Genomic DNA, 25,033 nt, shown 5'->3' with positions numbered 1-25,033 from the left:
ATATTATCTCCACTTGATGATGACTGTCTTCACTGTGTTTCATGGTATATCTAATGCTTTGGAAATTATTTTGTACCCTTCTCCCGACTGATATCTTTCAACAATTAGATCTTTCTGATGCTTTGGAAGCTCTCTGCGGACCATGGCTTTTGCTCTGAGATGCAACTAAGAAAAGGTCAGAAAATCCTACAAGAACAGCTGAACTTTATTTGTGATTATTTTGAGTCATTTTAAATGATGGCAGGTGTGTAATGACTTCTATTTAACATGAGTTTGAATGTGATTGGTTAATTCTGAACACAGCCACATACACAGTTATAAGAGGGTGAGCACACTTATGCAACCAGGTTATTGTAAGGTTTTTATTTTTCATTGTTCCCCTTCAAAGATTTCAGTTAGTTTTTCAATTGAATTGTTCACATTATAAGTCACATTAATAGTGGAAAAAGTTCTGACATGATTCATCTTTGTCTCATTCTTTTTTGTTGCAAAAACCTGGCATTTTAACTGGTGTGTGTAGACTTTTTATATCCACTATAGTGAGACTTCCAGAAATTGCTGAAGAAATCCAGGAACCCGCAGCTTCTTACATTGGTCCTGCATTAAGTAAATGATATCGTCATAGGTCCAACTACAACTGAATGCTTTTATTCCTGGTTTTATTCCTGGTTTCTCTTTTGCTGAGTACATAGGATCCATATAGATCAGTTGGAAGATTTTCATTGACCCAAGTTTATTCGAAAAAGACTATGTCCTAAAATAAGACATTTTTAAGTGCAAAAGAAATGTCAAATATAAGAGATATTTTCAAAGATAAAAAATTATCCCAGTTCGACAAACTAAAATTTACACTACGGTCCAAGGGTGTATTAATAACATGTGAACCCTTTATTTTGTTGGTGTTCCTCTTTCATATTTAAAATAGGTATATCAAATAAGACCATTGGAGGTCAAAATATTAATTGTACTTGACACACATTCTGTGTTTTTTTTTCACCATACAATACTTTTTGATAATGGTTCAAATTAAAGCCTGTCACATGCGTGACATTACCCATGTAAAGTATTTAATAACAAAAATCTAAGAACTTGGTAAGAATGCAAATGCTTTTAGGAATAATTTAAGTGTTATGCATAAATATTATGTTTTAAGCAACATTATGTTTTTGCCCGTTCATCTGTCTACAATTTAGACTCAAAGTTCTCAGGGTATGTTAATAACTTGCATACCCTTAAATTGGTGGTTGTTCTCCTGTCAGATTTGAAATCCAGTCAGACACATGAGTAATAGACATTGAATTTGAAAATATAGTGTACTGTAAACACATGTTCAGTAGTTGACCTCAACATACAAATAATTTCCCCATTTTGTCCAGAGGCAAAAAGGATGCAATTGCTATCAGAATGAAAAATGACTCATTGGTCCCAATAATGTTTAGCTTAAGTGTGTGTATGTAGGTGATGTTTAAAATTGTGTGTCCTAACATTGTTTTTGCAATTAAATCAGTATGGTGTTTGGTCCCAATTTTGTATGTTGGTCAGACATTGTGTTTTTTAAACTTTTATGTCCTAACATTGTCTTGCCATGATACAATATGTGCTCCTCACAGATTATTGTGTTCTCTCAGTTGAGATTGCATGGTGCAGATCACGTTGCAATTGAGATAAAGAGTCAGAAACGTTGTTATTCGTGTTCTTTTGTTATTTTTTAATTTTTGCCTCACCTTTACAACTGCCCTCGCGTCTCACAATATGTTTCTAGATGACATAATGATGTTTGATCTTTGTTGTACTCAGTGAATTTCAGATAGGGTTTTTGTACCAAGAGTGTAGGAATATTCCCACCTGTGTGAATAGTACCCAAGCGTCCAAAAAAAGTAATACCAAAGTGACTAATTAACTGAACATTTCTGGAGATGTAAAGGGAATGCCACTGTCAGTGTTTTGTGTAACTACAAAGTTCCCCTAGGCCAGCTATTAGTGAGGATGCTAATAACATAAAATATACTTATAGGTTTTTTATTTGTAATTTAGATAAATATATCTTTACGTCAACATTGTGTAATACTTTGCAGATCAATTACCAACACAACAGATTGTGAAGAAGTAATTTTGGGATTAACACCCATTCAATCCGCTGTAAATGGAAGCTAAGGAAACATACTAAAGATAGAATTGCAGTGTGCTGATCGCTTTAATTTGTATATTCATTACTAGGTAAAAATGTGAGTGAGAGGACGAAGTCGGAGAACCCCAAAGTACAAGTGTTTGAAGACCAATTCATGGAATGTATATGGTGATGCCAAGTTCCTTACAAGAAGTATTCTCTGGCATGTCTTCTGGCTAAACCTGTTGCACTTAAAAATGTAAATTCGGTTGAAGTAAAGTTTTATGTCAACAACAGAATAGCAGCAGAAAGGCAAACGAATCATTAGGAATTGAAGAACTAAACTTTCTTAATTTAGAAAATATTAAATGACATTTATTTGTGGACTGTCACAACTGCAAAATAAAAAGAATGTGGGGACGTATCAGAGTAACTGATTATTTTTTGACAACAAATACAAACACCAAGAAACATGGTCAGCAAGGAACAGAGGCAAATTAAAGAAAGATCAGTGGCCTGAACATCAGTATCAGCACTACGTGTGTTTGATAAATAGCACTGAAATGTATGTGTGGATATAAGAGCAGTCAAAAATACTGTCAGTTATTGGACATATTATCTGTAGCCTTGCGAATCCTTCATGGAGAGCAGTCAAGCACTGTGCTATCTGATTTGCTGCCACTTCCAAAGCAATTTTGAATCTGAATTTAAAAAATTGAATTCACTATGGTTAACATTAAGCAAGCTTCAAGAGTTCAGTCTATTGTCTGCACTAAATAACAGTAATAGAAAGAATACTAAATCAAATACCCAGTTGTCATCACGTCCCAATTTGTCATGGTGGATGAGACAGAATTGTGGGTTTATATGTCAGTCTCCAATTTTCACATAAACCATTCCCCAAATGTAGGTAAGAAATCAAAGGATTAAAGAAAGCAGAGGTGGGGGACTCAAGTCACATGACTTGACTCGAGTCTGACTCGAGTCACAATTTTCAGGACTTGTGACTTGCTTGATTAAAGTATGAAAATTACTTGACTTGACTTTGACTTGAGAACAAGTTACTTGAGACTTGACTTGACTTGAAGTGGAAGACTCGACAATGACTTGAACTTATAATAAACAAACAGCAATAAAATTATTTTATATGTTGTGACATCAGCACCACTAATCAGCGTATGTGCCTTTAACGCTGCACAATTCAAACCGCGCCAAACATGGCAGACAGTTAGTCGAGCTCCACAAATAGTATCGTTTGGATACAAGGACTTTGAACTGGACTGTGTGAATAAAAAAAGATTTGCCAGATGCTAAATATGCAATAACGTCAAATTTCATTCGTCATTTTAAGAACCACAAGGAAAGGTAAGAAAGTAATCTCTTTATATTCAGTTTCACTAAGATCTAAAACGATTAAGTTACTAATGTAATGAATTAATCTTTTGTTTGTCATAATTTGGCCTTGGTTGTATATTATGTTTGTTTTTTTCTTATTAGAAATGTGACCATTATCATTACTGAATACATCTGGTAAATAGATGTAAGGGAATTTGACTATAACAGTGGCATAGCCTGAATTTTAATGTTGATGGGCATCTTAAAATGAGCGGGGATGTATATTATTACACGTAGGCTATAATGTCTGTATTAAATATGCGCATTTTCAAGTGTTTGTGGACTGCGCGTGGAAACTAAAAAGCATTGTGCTTACACCATAACAGTTAACTTTACTGCATGAAAGGCTAACATGGAGGCGCCGATGTGATTACTAGCACCTAAACATTTCGAAGAGTTTAATTTTTTTACTCATACAGACAAGAATAATTACAGCGTAATTACATATTAGGCCGTTTTTCCAGTCACAATAATTAGTTTATAAGGTTGTTATTATTAGCCCTTATTACATGGATTGGCTGAATTCCAGTGCAGAATGCGTGTTATTTCTGGATAACAGACCGCTGCCATGAAAAACAGCGCGTTGCTATGGACGCAGCAGGATTCTAACCAGAGACGGAATGGTATTTGATTTTGAAATCGAGCTTCTCACCGAGCGCACGTCAGGAACAGAGGACAGTGGCCCTCATTTATCATTCTTGCGTAGAAACGGGCGTATATGTTGGCGTACGATTTTGCTTACACTCCTCTCACCGCCTGATTTATGAAACTGTGCGTACCTTTAAAATCCAGGTGTACGCGATACCTTCCCTTGATAAATGCCACGGCTGAAAACGATCGTCATTAGAATAACACGCCCCTATATATTCAAGTCTCCGCATCCCCCACGCCCTCATTTTACGCCATGGACACACGGAAGACGGCAAAAAAGAGAAACTTCTCTGACGTGGAGATTGAGACGATCACCAGGGAGGAAGAAAGCAGTTTAAAAAAGCGGAATAAAAGATGATGATGTGATGTGGAGTGCCATTCATTCACATTAATAATTGCATTACAATTTGTAATATTCGTCTTATTATTTTATTATATTTATTATAAATGAAGTTTATTGTTATTTAGAAGAAGAATGTCGTTCCATCCATCCATCCATCGCGGGGGCAGCAGTCTAAGCAGGGATGCCCAGACTTCCCTCTCCCCAGACACTTCCTCTAGCTCTTCCGGGGGGACACCGAGGCGTTCCCAGGCCAGCCGGGAGACATAGTCCCTCCAGCGTGTCCTAGGTCTTCCCCGGGGTCTCCTCCCGGTGGGACGGGACCGGAACACCTTCCCAGGAAGGCGTTCCGGAGGCATCCGAAACAGATGCCCAAGCCACCTCAGCTGACCGCTCTCGATGTGGAGGAGCAGCGGCTCTACTCTGAGCTCCTCCCCGGTGACCGAGCTTCTCACCCTATCTCTAAGGGATCGCCCAGCCACCCTGCGGAGAAAGCTCATTTCGGCCGCCTGTATCCGGGATCTTGTCCTTTCGGTCATGACCCAAAGCTCATGACCATAGGTGAGAGTAGGAACGTAGATTGAGAGTAGGAACATAGACTGAGAGTAGGAACGTAGATTGACTGGTAAATCGAGAGCTTCGCCTTGTGGCTCAGCTCTTTCTTCACCACGACAGACCAATACATCGACTGCATTACTGCAGAAGCTGCACCGATCCGTCTTTCAATGTCGTTATTATTATTATTTCTATTATTATTATTATTATTATTTAAAAGAAGAAGAATGTCATTTTTATTATTTTGTCAGTCTGAATTATATTTTGGTCATTAAAAGCCTTTTATTACTGAACCCAGTCCGTGCGCAACTGCCGGGCCTAACACTGAAAAGTAATGTAAAGCGCACAGGCTCGCATCTGAAGGAATACATATAAATCAAATGCTTTGGTAAAGTCACACAAATTAAACATTGAAGTCCATGTTGCACAAAAATAAACACTGAAGTTTGTAATTATGTTGTTGTTTTTTTTACAGTGGGTCATAATATATCATATCTTTTAGTTTGTCAGTGCGTTAGGATTTTTTTTTATGCGCATTTCTGCACTAACTCAAAACGTGCGTACACCACCTCCTGAGCTGGCGTAGGATTTGAGAGTGCCGTACGCCAACGTCCATATTGATAAATCTCAAAGTCACCGTGGTTTTGGGTGTACGCCAGGTATACGCTGGAAATGTGGTGTACGCACTTTTGATAAATGAGGGCCATTGTGTACAATATTATTCTAATGCTAAAAGTGTATACTGTGATCTAAGCCTGCACCTACTTGCTATTGTTATTTATCTCAGACATGTTTACATGTGAAAAAGATAACATGATAAATATATTTATGCCTATTTTGTGACAGACCTTTGTCTATGTGTCATCAGAGGTTCATTTTCCTCTTCTGCAAAGTTTACAATGCAGTTATTGACAAATTACGCCAGAACTGCTTGTTAATGCAGCATTTTCTATATTTGTGTGTTCAGGGTTTGTGTGGGGTTGAGAATTACATTTTATACATGTAGTTGAGGAAGGGTTAAGAAACAGCTGACCCACCCACATCCCACTATTGTATAGGGGTTTTGTTTGGAGGTGTGACATTGAAAACAGAATTACAAAATATAAAATGGATATCACAGAATTTGGCAAAAAACATTGTTGATTTTATTGGGCCATGCACACAGAGGATTTTTATTGGAAGAAGCAGTTTGTGAAATCATAATTGATTGTCTGCAGGCTGTCAGGCTCTGTGGTCACAGAAGAAGGATGTGCTTCTCTGGTCTCAGCTCTGAAATCAAACCCCTCACACCTGAAAGAGCTGGATCTGAGTTACAATCACCCAGGAGACTCGGGAGCCAGACTGCTCTCTGCTGGACTGGAGGATCCACACTGGAGACTGGAGAAACCCATGTATGTCCTGTAGATATTTTCTCTATTGGCAATCATGAAGTTGTCATGTTTCTTGCATTATGAAATAATGTACTCATGTTGTGTAGCTTGAACACAGTTTCGAGATCAAAGTATACTTATGTGATATCACACTGAATATCACATAATTCAAACACAAATTTGTGTCATTACTATTTAAGTATGACTGCATTCATTATGGGTCCCCCGGGAGATACTGTGGGAGGTGCTGCGGGAGTATGGGGTGAGGAGGTCCCTTCTGAGGGCTATCCAATCCCTGTACGTCCAAAGTGAGAGCTGGGTTCGGGTTCTCGGTGGTAAGTCTGGACTCGTTCAAGGTGGGGTTGGCCTCCGCCAGGGCTGCGCTTTGTCACCAATCCTGTTTGTAACTTTTATGGACAAGATATCGAGGTGTAGTCGGGGTGGGGAGGGGTTGCAGTTCGGTGGGCTGGGGATCTCATCACTGCTTTTTGCGGATGATGTGGTCCTGATGGCATCAACGGTCTGTGACCTTCAGCACTCACTGGACCGGTTCGCAGCCAAGTGCGAAGCGGTTGGGATGAGGATTAGCACATCTAAATCTGAGGCCATGGTTCATTCGCTTTACCGCACCGGTGTGACAAAAAGAGAGCTGAGCCGGAAGGCAAAGCTCTCGATATACCGGTCAATTTTCCTTCCTACCCTCACCTATGGTCATGAAGGATGGGTCATGACCGAAAGAACAAGATCGCGAGTACAAGCGGCTGAAATGGGTTTTCTTAGAAGGATGTCTGGCTTCTCCCTTAGGGATAGGGTGAGAAGCTCAGCCATCCGTGAGGAACTCGGAGTAGAGCTGCTGCTCCTTTGCATCGAAAGGAGCCAGTTGAGGTGGTTCGGGCATCTGGTAAGGATGCCCCCAGGACGTCTCCCTAGGGAGGTGTTCCAGGCACGTCCAGCTGGGATGAGACCTCAGGGTAGGCCCAGGACTAGGTGGAGAGATTATATTTTGACACTGGCCTGGGAACACCTCGGGATCCCCCAGTCAGAGCTGGCAAATATGGCTCGGGAAAGGGACGTTTGGTGTCCCCTGCTGGAGCTGCTGCCCCCGCGACCCGATACCGGATAAGTGGATGAAGATGAGTGATGAGTGCACCATCAATGTTAATATCAGCAGGTCTATCTTTGTTTTCAGTAGTCATAACCACAACATCAATGTTTTTTACCCCTGGAGTGTATCTTAGTAGCCTATTTTGACTACAAATGATCTCTGCAATAGTACTAGATGGAACACATTGACTAGCAAGGAAACCTGCAGTGTTCAGTGTGGTGTTAGTACAGTGTGGTGGCAGTTAGTTCAGTGTGGTGGAAGACACAACTGTGTGTCTTCCTTGGTTGAGAGCAGAAGATCCTGAGTCAGCGACTGTAGGACCGGTTTCACTGAGGATCCTGTAACCATCTTCTCCAAAGACAGCGCATCTGTAAAATCAGCGACTTTCTTCAGCCCTGCATTAACGGATTCTAGGACTTCAACGTCCTGCCACGTGGGATTCGAATGTTGGCTATGCCTGTCGTCCAACAACACCCCTCCTAATGGCTATGGCTTGCTCAAGAACGTGCTCGATCATCTTTTGCTTAGTACCCCACCTGGTAGGACAATCCTTAGTGCTGTGTTCGAACCACTGCAAAAAGATCTTGTCAGTCTAGAAAAGGATGGACTTTACATTCCTTCATTAGGCATACAAGTCTAAGGTAATGTGTTGTTTCAGATAACCTTGATGCCCACTCTATCGTAGGATTTGTGGAGAGCTTCTCAAGTTCACATGTCTGCAGGTTCTGTCTTGGAAAAAGATTCCAGTTCCAAGTAAGTGAAGTTACAACTGGAGCTTTTTGTCCTAGGATAATACAAGAGCACTGGGTGCATACTGAGAAAGCACAGGAAGATGCAAGTTTGTCTCAATGTTATGGAGTAAAGAAACAGTGCCCACCGACTGAAAAACTGAAACATTTTGTTGTTTTTTCTGGGTACCCACCTGATTTGCTACATGATCTCTTTGAAGTTATTGTAGCTTTAGAGTTAGCACTGTGCCTAAAATGCCTTAATCAAAGGGAAATATTTCCCCACTTGATAAATTAAATAATTATAAAGTTCCCATCCTGATGGGCAGATAAAACAGATGCACCACAACCAATTCCATTGACTTTTGCTGCAAGAGAAACTGTTATTAGTAATGCCCATGAACATTTAATTTTGCTTCGGCTGCTTTCAATAATAGTTGGAGATAGAATACCAAAGAGTGAACCAACATGGCTGGTCCTTATGCACCTTAAGGACATATTTGAACTTGTCCTTTCTTCTGTTCATTCAGGCTTAACAAGTGCTTTCCTTGTCAGCAAGATTTATGAGCATCAGCATAGATTCCTGAAGGCTTTCCCTCAGGAAAAACATATTCTAAAGCATAATTTTCAAGAGCATTACCCACAGCTAATACAGGGTTTTGTTCCACTGTGGACTATGCGCTTTGAAGATAAACACAGTTTTTTTTAAAGCATGTGGTCAAGCATACACACAGCTTTCGGAACATTCTCTTGCCTCTCGCAGTGAAGCATTAGATAATGCTTGCATACCGTCTACATGGCAGTAAAATTGTTCAACCATCTCTACAGGTACCAAACTGTCAACGGTGGATTTGACTGTGCTGAGGGAAGACATTAACAAAGCAGTGGATACAAAATTCCCTGGTGAATCATTTGTCCAGAAGGAAACCGCAGTCTGTTACAGTGGCACCAGTTTCTCCACTGGAATGATCTTGACATTATGGTTCAACAGGTGGTCTTGAGGAGTTAATTCAAATATCTGTGGGAAATGGGAAGGTTGGCATCATTGTGAAATTTTTAAATGCATGGTATACTGAACACCTTAGAAGCTATGAGCTTGAAAATACAAGTGTGATTGAACCAAGTGAGTTGTGTGACATCTTCCCAATTGCAGCATACACTGTAGCAAGGGAGCGTATGGTGACCCAGAAGCATTACATTTATGTACCATAAGGGGTCATTACACCTTATAATTTGTTTGAATTTACCCATAAGACCTCATAAAATGCGAAATTAATCAAAAATCATCATTGTAATTTTACTTTTATTACATTATGCTTCACAGAGACAATGAAGGCAAGGGAACTCAGCCACAGAATATCATGGATCTCTTTAAATTCAAAATGAATGTGATTGAAGCGCTTGTGTGTGTAGGGAAGTCACATGCTTCAAAATAATTAGGGAGGCCAAGCAGTTCTAACACACCCAGTCCATGTTAGGTTCCGACTGCACATGTAAGATCCAAATAGTCAGTTAATAAATGTAACCAATGAATTTAATGCAATTACAGTTCAAGTTGCAAAGATAATATTTCTCAGGAGATTGAAGATGCAGGCAGGAGAGAGGCAAAAGCAAGAGAGAGATTTCCCAAACTCCGCTCTGGTTTATATCCCCTAACTAAAGGTTTTGGCGTTGGTCTACTGACCTAAGGATAACAAAACTAGTCCTGAAGAATAGACCCCTTATCAATTAGGGACACATTCCAATCTTTTCTGGGGCCATCTCATATGTCAGAATGGTGTTGTCTCGAGAAGCAAGCCAGCTAGGTAATAACAAGCAAACCTTTTGTCCCTATATTCACACCTTACCGAAACATATGTTAACCGTTAACATTCCAATGATTGCCTACTTGGATAGAAATTAAGTACATGGGTCTATAATAAATAATGAAGAATCACTGAATATGTAAATAAACATAGAATTGACATTTCTCAGTTCTTTCAGTCCCCTTTTGTGTCTAAAAGGACACACATGGTAAGCATTCACATTAAAGTAAGATTACCCTGATGAAATGCAGGTACATGGTTACAGAAAGAAAATCAATGACAGCTGAAGAGAAACAATTAACAATTAACCATTTCAGAGCAACAAACTAGGCCGGACCCTATGAGTATATTGAAGGTGGTGCTGTTTTGTAGAATAATCATGTGACATGATTTTAAGACGATAAGGCGTTATAGCCAATTCGTCAATGAAATGTAGATATTACACACACTTTGTTAAGGGCTACCATGACACCATAGATCAAAATAAGGCCCCCAAATTTAGCTAAACCATGAAACAAACATCTAGGAAACAATCACGTATAATTCAGTATCAGTGAAATAATATGTGTAAAAGAAACATTATTAGCATCTCAGATCTTGATGGGAAAGGTTTTTAATATAGTCTAGACGCATAACTGGTTTGGAATGTATGAATGTAAGATGGTGTGAATGCTTGATGAAAAGTCTTCATCGCGGAATGGTCGGAAGACGAAGCGGGGCGTTGACAAAGCGAACGGCTCGATCGGGGCGTTCCCTGTGTTGGGTCAGCCGTTACGGGCCTGGCTGCTGAGAAGGCCAGGCTGCTGTGGGGAGGACTGACTGAGGAGGTGGTCGTGACCATTCAGGGTGCGAGGGCGGCCCCCACGTCTGCTAGCTATCCTGGCCGTTGGGGGATCTTTTCCCGCTGGTGTGGGGACGCGGGGGTTGAGCCCCTTTGTCCTGTCGTTCCTGCAGTGTCTGTTTGAGCAGCGAAGATCCCCTGGCACGCTCAAGGGGTACGCATGTGTGATCTTAGCGTGTCATGAAGGGTTTCAATGGAGTGTCTGTGTTTAGTCTTCCCTTGGTGAAACAGTTTCTGGTCGGGTCCCGCCGTCTCCGGCCGGTGGCCCGACGGACGTTGCCACAGTGGGATTTGGCTTTGGTTCTGGAGGCGCTGTGTGACACGCCGTTCGAACCGATTGATCAGATACCGTTGAAGATGCTGTCCCTTAAAAAGGCGCTTTTGTTGGCTCTGATCTCTGCTAAGAGGGTCAGTGACCTTTATGCGCTGTCGACGCAGCCTGGCTGTCACTCCATCAACGGCGATTGTAGCAAGGCTGTACTGCTCCCTAACCCAGCCTTTCTGCCCAAGGTGATCAAGTGGAAAGAGCAAGAGAATAAAATCTAAGAAGACATGGACAGAGAGGAAGGGGAAGAGAAGGTATAAGAGGAGGGAGGAGAGGCAGAAGGATAGGGTACATACACATAAACATGGTCTCTCTTGAGCAGAGAGTTCAGCCCAATATTAACAGATCCACAGTGGCTTCAATTATCCACACATTTCAGAGGGAAAACCGGTAAGAAACTATAACATTCTTCTTCTACAGTGAGAGTCTTTGTAGTCTTACATAGTTCTAGTTTTGTACTTTAAATGTTCCTGCTTGTCCAAAACATTTTCAGAATTGAAGTAGAACATCAAGGTGGAAAAGCAAAACTATTTTCAATTGAACAAGAACATGTCACTGTTGACATTGCATTCCAGAACAACACCCTCCACCTCAAAGAAATACAGCAAAGAATAATACAGGACAATCAACTATTCCACAATATTCACCAATGCAGTCTCCCCACCATTGATCATGTTCTAAGGATAAATGTCACCCGAATGAAGAAGGCATACAAAGTGCCGATTGAGAAGAACTCTGTTAGAGTCAAGGAGATGTGATTCCTCCATTTTTTTAACTTCCTCAATGAAATCCTCCTTCAGGGTGATCAGGAGCAAGTGAAGTGGAATTTTATAGTTGTTTGGGACAATGTCCAATTCCACCGATCAGTACAGAGTGGTTTGATTCCACTGGTGGTACAATGGTTTGATTCCACTGGTGTTAGAGTGGTTTGATTCCCCTGGTGGTAGAGTGGTTTGAGCATCACCCACATTTCAGGATGGTGTGCCTTCCACCATATTCTCCTTTCCTGAATCCAACTGAGGAGTTCTTCTCCTCTTAGAGGTGACAAGTATATGATCGCAACTTTTACAACCAAGTAAGTCTTCTCCAAGAGATGGAAGAGGCCTGTGGAGAAATTGAGGCACAAGCTTGTCACGGATGGATCCAGCATTCACAGCATGTTATCCCATGATGCATGACTCGTTAAAATGTACGCTGTGATGTTGATGAAATCCTCTGGCCAGATGTAATTGAGAGGCAGGGTCAATAAAGGATCAATAATTGATTCAATGATTGCAGTGAATTTATTCATTAATGTACTTACGTATTTATTTATATAATTATTATTTTCTGGGGCCAAAATTCATTGCTATAACTGAACTCCTCATTAAAAGAACTTCAGGAAAAACATTTTTGTATATCTACAGCTGAATTTTTTATCAACTCAACAGAGAACACACTTGTAATTTTGATGTTAGTATTTATTTTTCATAAATGCATTACTAGGATAAATGTGTTTATGAGCAATTAGGTTAAGTATACATTACTGAATAGGAATACCTTACTATAACAATCTTTTCCAACCAGATAGTGTAACACTGAGAGTGCAAAATGCCTAAAGCTACTGATGGGATATTCATAGTAGTGTTTTGTGTTGAGCACATCTGTGTGTTGTTGATTGGTAGACAGATCTATTCATATCCATGTGTCATTTTGATGCAAAGATATTCGGAAAGAGACAAAACTGTTTTGAATTCAGTGTTTGCTCTTGCTATAGATTTGTAGAGTTTTGCATTTTGTGTTTGTGGTTTTGTGTTTAGAGTGAAGGAAAAATAAAGGATATAATGGTGGAACTGAAGCAGGTAGACACAAAACAAGAAAACGGCAGAAAAACAGGCAAAAACTCGGGCTGGTGGCAGGGACGGACATAAACCAAGCAGAAAAACACAATGACTGACAAAGGGATAACAGAAGAAGGCAAACTAAATAGGGAGCTAACGAGGACCAACAAGACACAGGAGCAAACAACAAGGAAAGGCACAGGTTGCGGTTAAGAACACAAACAAAATCCAAACGTGACAGAGCTACATTCAAAACCAAACCAAAACAGAACAGAACATCACAAGTTAGTTATGAACTATGTTTACCTGATCATTTTGTTCTTCCTTAGAAACTTTCCAAAACTGTGGAACACATCCAAGTATGTTTACTTTTTACACCTCTGCTAATGATTATCTTTAGCTAATACACAGAACAAAATTATAAACGCAACACTTTTGTTTTTGCTCCCATTAATCATGAGCTGAACTCAAAGATCTAAGACTTTCTCTACGTACACAAAAGGCCTATTTCTCTCAGATACATGTACATTAATTAACAATAGAACACAGGAAAAGGAAATGCCCATAACAGCTGACAAGACAGTAGGTTACCTACCAGAGTTACTGGCAAAGTGGGTTCTCATCAGAATGTGTCCAACTAGCACAACTGGTCCAACCAGGTACAAACTACGTTCCTGTCTGTCACATGACTGTACATCATTACTGTCCGATACAGATATAAGGGGGACAGGAGGGAGCACACAACACAGAGCAGGTGGACAGAGAAAATACATACAGAGAAACTACATACTTCATGGTGAGTACTAGACCACTGGCGTAGTTATCGGGGGTGCGGATTCACCAGGGTCCGCGGTGGGTGGAGGGCCCGTGTTTGGTGATGAGGGGACCCGTGCTCTACCTCCGTTATAAATTCTTGTTTGTATTTTCACTTTTATAATGTGTTTCAATGCAACGCCAGTTTAATATCACAGAGACAGTCATCTGAAGTAATGATTTGGTTCTGAGAAGGAGGATTAAACACCTATAGGTTCAAGTAGTAATGATGTGGTACTGAGGAGGATTAAAGACCTATAGGTTCCAGTAGTAATGATGTGGTACTGAGGAGGATTAAAGACCTATAGGTTCCTGTAGTAATGATGTGGTACGGAGGAGGATTAAAGACCTATAGGTTCCAGTAGTAATGATTTGGTACTGAGGAAGAGGATTTAAGACCTATAGGTTCCAGTAGTAATGATGTGGTCGTCATACTTTGATGGTTACATTTTATTATATTTAATATTTATATAATATTTAATATTATATTTAAGTAATATACTCCATGCATTCATACAGTATAGCAGAACTAATACAATAAAGAACACAAGTTATTGTTTCTCTATAGTTGTTATTGAAAATGACAAAATGTTGGTAACAATAACAGTAAAGCCAATAGCACATATGCAGTGTTCACAAATTAAGTAAAGTTCTTCAGGGAATACTGAGTAAAAACAACTTTATTTCCTCATTAATTTCCTGAAATTTATTTGACATTTACTTTGACTACAACAGGGGTCTGCCTCACCTCCAGCACCCCTAGTTCCTATGCAGGGTAGAAAATGAATAGCTGCTACCCAGGTAATTTTTTGCTTTGTCGCATAGACTTGCATAGACATTAGCCAAAAACACAAATCAAGTCTAATGAATCTGCCTTGTCTTTAAAAATTACTTTTTTGGTGTCTTTAGAATTCTGTTAGCTGACCTATGCACATAAGCATTTGTACAGATGTCACTTATCTAATTCCAGGGTCAAGGCGGCAATATTGCTGTTTATTACATCGATGAAGTTAACATTTATGTAGGCTTATTACAGACTTTTACCAAGTGAACATTAGTCTGTGTCATTGAGGATACTTTTCTGCACAAACCTTTCTCGAAGACTGCATCTGTTTCAATTTATAAAAACGTATTAAAATAAAAAATAAGAAATTACCTTTCCCACCAGATTTATTTAATACAGTACAATATGTCACAGTAGACCCAAACAAAAAGTTTTTAACATAGCACATTTACATGAAGGAAGTTTAGTCTGTTAAATTAAAATATTCAGAAGTAAATATCAATAGATTTTTTCCCCCAAAAGTTTCTAATAAAATGGGGTTTGAACAGAACAGAATGTAATTCGCTTATTTACTGTACAATGGCCAGTAGTCGACAAATTACTGTAAATTACTCCACATTAACCCAAGGAGAGAGACGGGTGAGAAAAAGCGCCTGTTACAAGACTTGTACTGTCACATGCCTAATCAGTTATTAAGTAGGATTACAGTGTACAAAAAGGTCAATAAGCCTCAAAAATACTTTTCGGTTTGTGAGTTTAGAGTTGTGGAATAATGGAAAAATGTTACATATGCTACACCTACAGTGGGGAGAACAAGTATTTGATTCACTGCCGATTTTGCAGGTTTTCCCACTCACAAAGCATGTAGAAGTCTGTAATTTTTATCATAGGTACTCTTCAACTGTGAGTGACGGAATCTAAAACAAAAATCCAGAAAATCACATTGTAGGATTTTTAAGTAATTCATTTGCATTAGTCAGCAGAATGAACTGAGCATACAGGCCACTGTATACCTACCGTAGGGAATTTGCCAGAGGCGTTGCTAGGATCGCAATACATTCGAGGGTTAGTTGCCCTCATAGGGACTTTTTCATGGAAGTCCCTTTGGTGCTGGCTGAAGTGTTGAAATACGTTGTGAAGCTGTGTGTTGTTCTAACCACCGTTTTACAGATTTTTAATATTAGGCCTACATTAGATTGAGACATTGCACTGGATCCCAAAATATTTCCAAACAGAAGATGAATATAGGCCTACCTACTGCATTGCTGTTGCAGTTATATTTTGCCTAATCTAAATAATTTGAGCTAGATAGCAATTATTTTTAAAGACAACAACCTTTTTGCACAATATTTTTATTCCAAAGTCATGTTTCCAATCTGAGGAAAAGGGATTTTGAGGTCTTGTTAGAAACGTCTCAACAAATAGCCTACCACGCAAATCATATCAGTTTCCATAGAATGTCTAGCCCACGCGTGCAAAAGAGCATTTGACGGCTTTGTGGAAAGTTACACTATAGGCTCATCATTTACTGAACCTCATTTGCTGGCTAGACTTGCACCATCACTGTTTTTTTCTTTTTTTTACTGGCCCAGTTATGTCTCCGCCTTCGACAATTCTGAGTTGTTTGATTGGGTTGCTGCCGGAGTGTACGGGATTTGATTCTGGTACCAAGCTTAGTCACATGACTCAGTGATGTCATACCGTGAGAGTGAGCAGAGGCTCGCTGTTTTCTTGGCAACAGATCATACAGGTCACCCAAGATTAGGCTATTTAATAGGCTATTCATCTATTTACTAATTCATTTGGCATATTTCCCGCCTGACATTTTGGCAATTGATATTTTAATCTGCCGGACTACACCTGATACCTGCGGAATTTGCCGGCACAATAAATGATCAGATTTATTCAAGCAACTGTGCTTTAAGGCTATCCATGCAGATATCCTTTGATCGTAGCAAACTGGTCGACAATATTTCTTATTTTACCTTGTACATCATCAAAATGAGATGGAAATGAAAACTAAATTCTAATGGATTTATTTTGAATAATTTAAGTGTTTTGTTATTTTCATTGTGTACATTTGTAGGGCCTAATAAGCGAATGAAAATATTATTGCCTGTGTTCTTAGAAATAATCCTGCTATTTAGGCTATTTTATCTTTGAGTGGGACACTTTGTTAGATAAAGTGTGACACAATATTATTATTCACATGAGCTATTAGACACACGAGAAGAACATTTATTCATCAATTCATTTGTACAGTAAATAGAATTACATATAGATATCATATAATAAAAAATATAATGTATTAAAAGATTCATGTTTGCGATTAGCATAAAGACAAAATGTTTTCAATTAAAAATTAACCTGGTCAAATGAATTAGCTCCACACTTTTTGGCGGAATTCTCTGAAAATTCTATAGAAATGTACATACAGGATCCATGTTGATCTGATGGAGCAGCGTATTTTTATTTAATCTTCCAACTGGAAAGAGATGGAGTATTTCACAACATTTATTATAAAAGTCATGCATTTTTTAAAGTAGTGCTACTAAAGCTTTGTTAGTCACTCTACTTTTTCCAAAAGAAAGTAAATCAGATGGTCTATGTTATCAGTAAAATATTGTTGAAAATGGAAGTCACAACAAGAGCAGTCCCCTTTTGCTAGTGATGTGTATTTGTTTGTTCAATGTAATTATGTGTAATTCTTTTCAGTTTGTGTCTTATGTAGATATGGTTTTTACAGTTGATCCAGGAAGTGTTTCCGTTTTGTGTTTACAGGTTTATTGAGAGGAGAGAGTACTGGACTGAACCTCTAAAATGAATCTATTAGGCGAGAAAGAGGAGAAGGGCATAGCCACTAAAATGAGTCTCCCTGGGGAGAGAGGTGAAGAGGGCCCTGACTCTAAAACACGTCTCACTGAGGAGAGAGGTGAAGAGGGCCCTGACTCTAAAACAAGTCTCACTGAGAAGAGAGGTGAAGAGGGCCCTGCCTCTAAAACGAGTCTCGCTGAGGATAGAGGTGAAGAGGGCACTGACTCTAAAACAAGTCTCACTGGGGAGAGAGGTGAAGAGGGCCCTGACTCTAAAACTAGTCTACCTGGAGAGAGAGGTGAAGAGGGCCCTGACTCTAAAACAAGTCTCACTGAGAAGAGAGGTGAAGAGGGCCCTGACTCTAAAACGAGTCTCGCTGAGGATAGAGGTGAAGAGGGCACTGACTCTAAAACAAGTCTCACTGGGGAGAGAGGTGAAGAGGGCCCTGACTCTAAAACTAGTCTACCTGGAGAGAGAGGTGAAGAGGGGCCTGACTCTAAAACAAGTCTCACTGAGAAGAGAGGTGAAGAGGGCCCTGACTCTAAAACGAGTCTCGCTGAGGATAGAGGTGAAGAGGGCACTGACTCTAAAACAAGTCTCACTGGGGAGAGAGGTGAAGAGGGCCCTGACTCTAAAACTAGTCTACCTGGAGAGAGAGGTGAAGAGGGCCCTGACTCTAAAACATGTCTCGCTGAGGATAGAGGTGAAGAGGGCACTGACTCTAAAACAAGTCTCACTGGGGAGAGAGGTGAAGTGGGCCCTGACTCTAAAACTAGTCTACCTGGAGAGAGAGGTGAAGAGGGCCCTGACTCTAAAACAAGTCTCACTGGGGAGAGAGGTGAACAGGGAACTGACTCTAAAACAAGTAACATTGAGGAGAGAGGTGAAGAGTGCCCTGACTCTAAAATTAATCTTTCTGGGGATAAAGAGAAGGGCACTGACTCTACAATAAATCTCGCTGAGGAGAGAGTTGAAGAGGGCCCTGACTCTAAAACTAGTCTCATTGGGGAGAGAGGTGAAGAGGTCCCTGACTCTAAAATGTGTCTCACTGAGGAGAGAGGTGAAGAGTGCCCTGACTCTAAAATTAATCTATCTGGGGATAAAGAGAAGGGCACTGCCTCTACAATAAATCTCGCTGAGGAGAGAGTTGAAGAGGGCCCTGACTCTAAAACTAGTCTCACTGGGGAGAGAGAGGAGAACGGTACTGACTCTAAAATAGATCTCTCTGAGGAGAGAGGTGAAGAGGGCTCTGACTCAAAAACAAGTCTCTCTGGAAAATATGAAACCATAGCTAAAAGGTAAGTTTCCAATTTTAAGTTATAATAATCATGTTCTGAAATTAACACTATAGCAATACTTTTATGATATAATATTAACACTACAATAATATTGTGATGTTTTAATATTAGCAATCTAATAGTGGCACAGCTAAGTGGCACAGTGTTTTTCTGTACCCTGGACTGACTATTAAAAATTTCTCCTCTCTGTTGATGCTCAATATCGACTACTGACCCATTGGGTATTTCTGAATAGTCACAACATGGTACAGTTAAATAACTCTGTGTTCTTCAGACCACTGCACATAATAAAATGGTTGTTTTCCCATCTGTGGTCAGAGTTGATAATGAAAGAATATTTGTGTGGTGTGTAGACCTTTTCTCCTGCAATTGAACGCATTTGCTTACCCATGTCAAATAATCATAAATAGTGAATAAAATAAATGGCTTACTAAATTAATTTTAAAATGATATACCATTCTAAGAATCTTTGTTACCCATCTCAGAGTAGATGAGAGAGGTACAGTGGGTCTCTGTTGTGTTGAAGACTAATCTATCAGAAGAGACCAGCCTCCCCTGTACCCTCACCAGTGTCCTCCCCTGTACCCTCACTAGTGCCCTCCCCTGTACCCTCACCAGTGTCCTCCCCTGTATCCTCACCAGTGTCCTCCCCTGTACCCTCACCAGTGCCCTCCCCTGTACCCTCACCAGTGCCCTCCCCTGTACCCTCACCTGTGCCCTCACCTGTACCCTCACCAGTGCCCTCCCCTGTACCCTCACCAGTGCCCTCCCCTGTACCCTCACCAGTGTCCTCCCCTGTACCCTCACCAGTGCCCTCCCCTGTACCCTCACCAGTGTCCTCCCCTGTACCCTCACTAGTGCCCTCCCCTGTATCCAGCTGGTTTGCAATCATGTCTCACTTAAAGTGGTAGCAGAAATTTTTTATCACATCTGATATTTTAATCTACCTGCCACAATACTATCCCTGACCACAAGTCCCTTGCAACAGCCACTCTATGGCTGAATCTCAAATCACATACTACATACTGCAAGTATACAATGTATATAGAAAGTCTACACACCCCTGTTAAAATGCCAGGTTCTTGTGATGCAAAACAATGAGACAAAGATAAATCATGTCAGAACTTTTTCCACCTTTAATGTGACCTATAATGTGAACAATTCAATTGAGAAAAACTGAAATCTTTGAGGGGGAAAAATAATAAAATCACTATTACCTGGTTGCATAAGTGTGCAAACCCTTAAACTAATACTTTGTTGAAGCACCTTTTGATTTTATTACATCACTCAGTCTTTTTGGGTAGGAGTCTATTAGCCTGGCACATCTTGACGTGGCAGTATTTGCCCACTATTCTTTGCCAAAGCACTCCAAATCTGTCAGATTGCGAGGACATCTCCTGTGCACAGTCCTCTTTAGATCATCCCACAGATGTTCAATTGGATTCAGGTCTGGACTCTGGCTGGGCCATTCCAAAACATTAATCTTGTTCTGGTGAAGCCATGCTTTTGTGGATTTGGATGTGTGCTTTGGGTAATTGTAATGCTGAAAGGTGAACTTCCTCTTAATCTTCAGTTTTGTGCCAACATTTCCTGGTGTTTGGAACTGTTCATAATTCAGCTCCAAAACATGATGCTGTCACCACCTTCCTTCACTGTGGGTATGGTATTCTTTGGGTGATGTGCAGTGTTGTTTTTGCACCAAACATACCTTTTGGAATTATGGCCAGAAAGTTCAATCTTGGTTTAGTCACACCATAACATTTTCCCACTTGCTTTTAGGAGATTTGATGTTTGTTTTTGCAAACTTCAGCCGGGCTTGGCTGTATTTCTTTGTAAGAAAAGGCTTCCGTCTTGCCACCCTACCCCATAGCCCATTCATATGAAGAACACGGGAGATTGTTGTCACATGTAGCACACAGCCAGTACTTCTCGTCTTTTCATCAATTTTGGAGGGATGTCCAGTTCTTGGTTATGTCTCTGTTGTGCCATATTTTCTCCACTTGATGATGGCTGTCTTCACTGTGTTCCATGGTATATCCATGGAAATTATGCAGCACTGCATTAAAAACAGACACAATTCTGTAATGGACATCACTGCATCGGAACAGGAACACTTCAGATTGTCTGTGAACAATTGCCTGAGAACATAGTATATCGGGTGCATTAGTGTACATGGGTGACTTGCATGGGTGACTTGCACATCTGTGAAGGCACCATTAATGCTGAACAATATAGGTTTTGGAGCAACATGCCATCAAGACAACTTCTTTCTCATGAAAGGCCTTGCTTATTTCAGCAAGAAAATGCCAAACTACATTCTGCATATTACAACAGCAAGGTTCCGTAGTAAGGGAGTACTAAACTTACCTGCCTGGAGTCCAGACCTTTCCCCATTGAAAACATTTGGCACACTATGAAATGAAAAATACGACCCCGAAAGGAGACCCCGAAATGTTGATCTGCTTAAATCCTATATCAAGCAAGAATGGGAATACATCCAAACTACAGCAACTGGTCTCCTCAGTTCCCAAACACTTATAGAGTAAGTTTAAAAAAACATCTGATGCAGCACAGTGGTAAACATGCCCCTCTGCCAACTTTTTCCAAAATTGACATTTTTTTTCCAAAAACAAAAACATTTCTCAGTTTCAACATTTGATATTTTGTTTTTGTACTTTTTTCAGTTAAATATAGGGATTAATGATTTGTACAGCATCGCTCTGTTTTTATTTGGATTTTATGCATCGTCCCAACTTCAAAACAGGTTGTATAGCAGAAAATGGGCTGCAACCCAACTTGGTATATGGGTTCACGCCCATGGCAGGAAGACCTCCACACAATTTCAAGATGATCGGCTTGATGCTGGTCCTATAATCAACAAAGGCATTAGGCTCCATAGGAAATAAATGAATGGAAATGAATGACAGACAATGGTTCTTCAGTGGGAGTCTAACACCATTAAATGTTAATATTTGCAGACATGGAATATATAGAAGCTATTTTAAAGTTATTCTGAACTATTGTTCTATTTCTGACATTGTGATAATCTATCTCCAGACTGTCAGGTTGTGGAATCACTGAGGAAGGCTGTGTATCTTTGGTCTCAGCTTTGAAGTTAAACCCCTCACACCTAAAAGAACTGGATCTGAGTAACAATGTCCTTATGGATTCAGGAGTGGAGGAGCTCTCTGCTTTGCTGAAGGATCCACAATGTAGACTGGAGACTCTTAGGTGAGTAATAATAAACTACAACACAAATGACAATGGGGAATGTGAGGAATGTGTTACCCTGAAACACACATGTATCAGATAAACACTTCCTGATCGAGTGAGCAGTGTGATAAGAATCTGAATGGCTTGGTGAAACATGGTAATAGGAAATATCTCAATCTTTTGACTATCATGTAACTTCTGTGGAGATGCTGAGAAAAGGGCAGGCCTTAATAGTCATTTGGATATCATGACATTGGGAGGGGACTAAAATAAGTAGAGAAACCCAAAGATTTTCCTTATTGATGGATTTGGATATGTGTTCATCACACAAGCAGAGACCTATTATTATAGCACCACAGAGATTGTCAACTTGATCCCAGAATCTAGACAATAACGGAGAGTTTGGCATTTTACATTTCAATATTAATAATACTTATCATTGGATTTCGTCTTCCCTAAAAGTAGAGTAAATCTGGAAGGACATTGGGCTCTGAAAACTGTGTGTATATTGTTCTTTAATTCTACCTCAGTGGTTGTGACAGTGTGTCATGCTAATCTCCCTGTGGAACTAGTTTTCACTTACTTTGCATAACGTTACTGTTGTGAAAAATTTCCAGAGACATATCTGTCCAGAACAGAACGAAAAATACCAATTAAAACAAATGCAGTAACTCATTACATTTTAGACTATTCTACATAGTTCAGTGACGATCCAGTAGATGAACTGATGCTCTGACTGGATGGTGATTCTATGGAGGAGAATGTGTATGCTAATAGGGACAATTCATATGCTAATGACAAGAAACAATGTTCAGCTCTGTTAGATACTGGAGGTTGTGATGGTAATTCATCGATCGACCTTTAAGGAGTAAGAAACAATTCTCTTGGCATAAGTAACAGTTTATTAATTATTTGCAAATAAGAGAGACGCGTCAACCGCTTACAGACATAATCGTCTGAGGAGTCTCTGACTCAAAACATACACAATCTGTATTTATTACATAGAAAAGGGGTGTGGTAAGTTGTTGCCCATCTGTCTTGTCAATAAAACACATTCCCTTTGTTCTATCACATGTCCTAGGTTTCAAACAAGTCACATGTTGTATTCCCCCATCTGGTTAACTTTCTCAACCCTTGAGCGAAACTTAAGCATCTGGAGATTCACGATTAACCCTATAATCTACTGGTGCCGGTCAAAGATGCCCCCCTAGGACAAATACCAGATCCCCCTCTCCTACATTCCAAAGGAACAGAAAGGACTGACACCCTTCTTTGTCTAGGCAGGAGGACATGGCCCAAATACCTAATTATCCTCTGATATTATACAGACGTGTGTCACAATCAAAGTAAAGATTTACATACCAGCCAATGGAAAGACAGACATTTCTCAAATGCACCTTAGTTCAACATTTTCATTACAAGGTTGGAAAGGCTTGGCGGTTCTAGTGTTAATAGAAGACATTTGTGAAATCATGATTGACTCTCTGCAGGCTGCCAGGCTGTCTGGTCAAAGAGGAATACTGGAATGATCTGGTATCAGCTCTGAAGGAAAACCCCTTACACCTGAAAGAACTGGATCTGAGCTTCAATCACCCAGGAGACTCGGGAATCAGACTGCTCTCTGCTGGACTGGAGGATCCACATTGGAGACTGGAGAAACTGAAGTATGTCCTATCCTTATTTTCAATATTGGTAATCAGTAATGTGGTATAAAGTTGGCATATTCTTTTTCATTGTGACGTAATGTATTCATTTTGTATGGCATGAACACATTTTCAAATTCAATGTGTATAAATTTGACGAAAACAATATCTATTAAGTTTTACTTGTTAAATATGACTGCAATGTTAATATTCTAAGACATGGAATATATAGAGGCTTTTCTAAAGTTATTCCAAACTGTTGTTCTGTTTGTTACATCATGATAATCTCTCTCCAGACTGTCAGGTTGTAAAATCACTGAGGATGGCTGTGTATCTTTGGTCTCAGCTCTAAAGTCAAACCCCTCACACCTGAGAGAGCTGGATCTGAGTAACAACCATCTGAATAATTCAGGAGTGAAGGAGCTCTCTGCTTTGCTGAAGGATCCACAATGTAGACTGGAGACTCTTAGGTGAGTAATAATAAACAACAACAGAACTGACAATGGGGAATGTGAGGAATGTGAAACACATGTATCAAATAAACACTTCCTGATTGAGGGAGCAGTGTGAAAAAAATCTGAAAAGCTTGTTGAAACATGGTAATAGGAAATGACTATCACGTAACCTATGTAGAGATGTTGAGATAAGGAAAGGCCATAATAGACATTTGGATATCGTGAAACTGGGAGGGGAGTAAAATAAGTAGAGAAACCCAAACATTTTCCTTATTGACAGATTTTGATGTATGTTTGTCATGTTAGAAATCAGCCATTTTGTATAGTGGTTGAAATTTTGTTTGCGTACCTGGCTGTCAGGGGAGAGATGAATTCAATTATGAATTGCAGCATTTGATATTAAATTGCTATTAATTGTAAGATTCTGTCCATTTTTGATTCATGAACAAAATGTATGTAACCGGAAGTCAGGGGAGAGACATCCTTATTCAGCATGTGTTCATGATTTTGACCTTCCATAGTTCTTACATGTTCTCCAATTATTACAAAGTTACAAATGTCTTTCTTGCCAGAACACATGGGAGGCGGTCAGTGGTCATAACTAGCCATAATACAGTCCAATATCCTTCAATAAGAAAGGGTTATCCTACAAAAGACCCTTGTATGTTATGTTCCAACCTATGGTCAATGGGCCTATCCATTGAAGTCTATAACTCCTATCAGGAGGTATGGACAGGAGGTGTGGGGCCCATTTGTAACGGGCATCATGTACTATCTATTGTCCTTTGTTCAGAGTTAGTCAGCACATATGTGTTGTGTTAAGTTTCTCATGTTAATTTCCTCTCAAAATGTTACAGACTCGATACTCTCTCTTACAAACTCGAGCTCACTCAATCTCATCTCAAAGAAACTTCTCGACGTACCTCATCTTTATCGAAATAGAGGACAGAATTACTGTAAGGCCATGGGCT

The 25,033-nt window shown here is 39.9% G+C and overlaps 1 protein-coding gene across 1 annotated transcript in view; it reads left to right on the top strand.

Moving 5' to 3' along the window:
- The window catches only part of LOC117595152 (ribonuclease inhibitor-like), a gene marked incomplete at its 3' end in the record, with an annotated part of 53,668 nt that overhangs the window by 8,730 nt on the left and 19,905 nt on the right, over window positions 1-25,033 (top strand). Inside the window, exons 2-5 of the mRNA XM_034294951.1 lie at window positions 6,274-6,439; window positions 21,809-21,914; window positions 23,558-23,628; window positions 23,904-24,077. Of these exons, the coding sequence (XP_034150842.1) occupies window positions 6,274-6,439; window positions 21,809-21,914; window positions 23,558-23,628; window positions 23,904-24,077 (517 nt within the window). The remainder of the gene's footprint in view (window positions 1-6,273; window positions 6,440-21,808; window positions 21,915-23,557; window positions 23,629-23,903; window positions 24,078-25,033) is intronic.

Source organism: Esox lucius, chromosome 11, assembly GCF_011004845.1.
Source record: "Esox lucius isolate fEsoLuc1 chromosome 11, fEsoLuc1.pri, whole genome shotgun sequence".
Classification (NCBI taxonomy): Eukaryota; Metazoa; Chordata; class Actinopteri; order Esociformes; family Esocidae; genus Esox; species Esox lucius.
The sequence above is the reverse complement of the archived record's forward strand: the minus strand, read 5'-3'. Positions and strand labels throughout refer to the sequence as shown.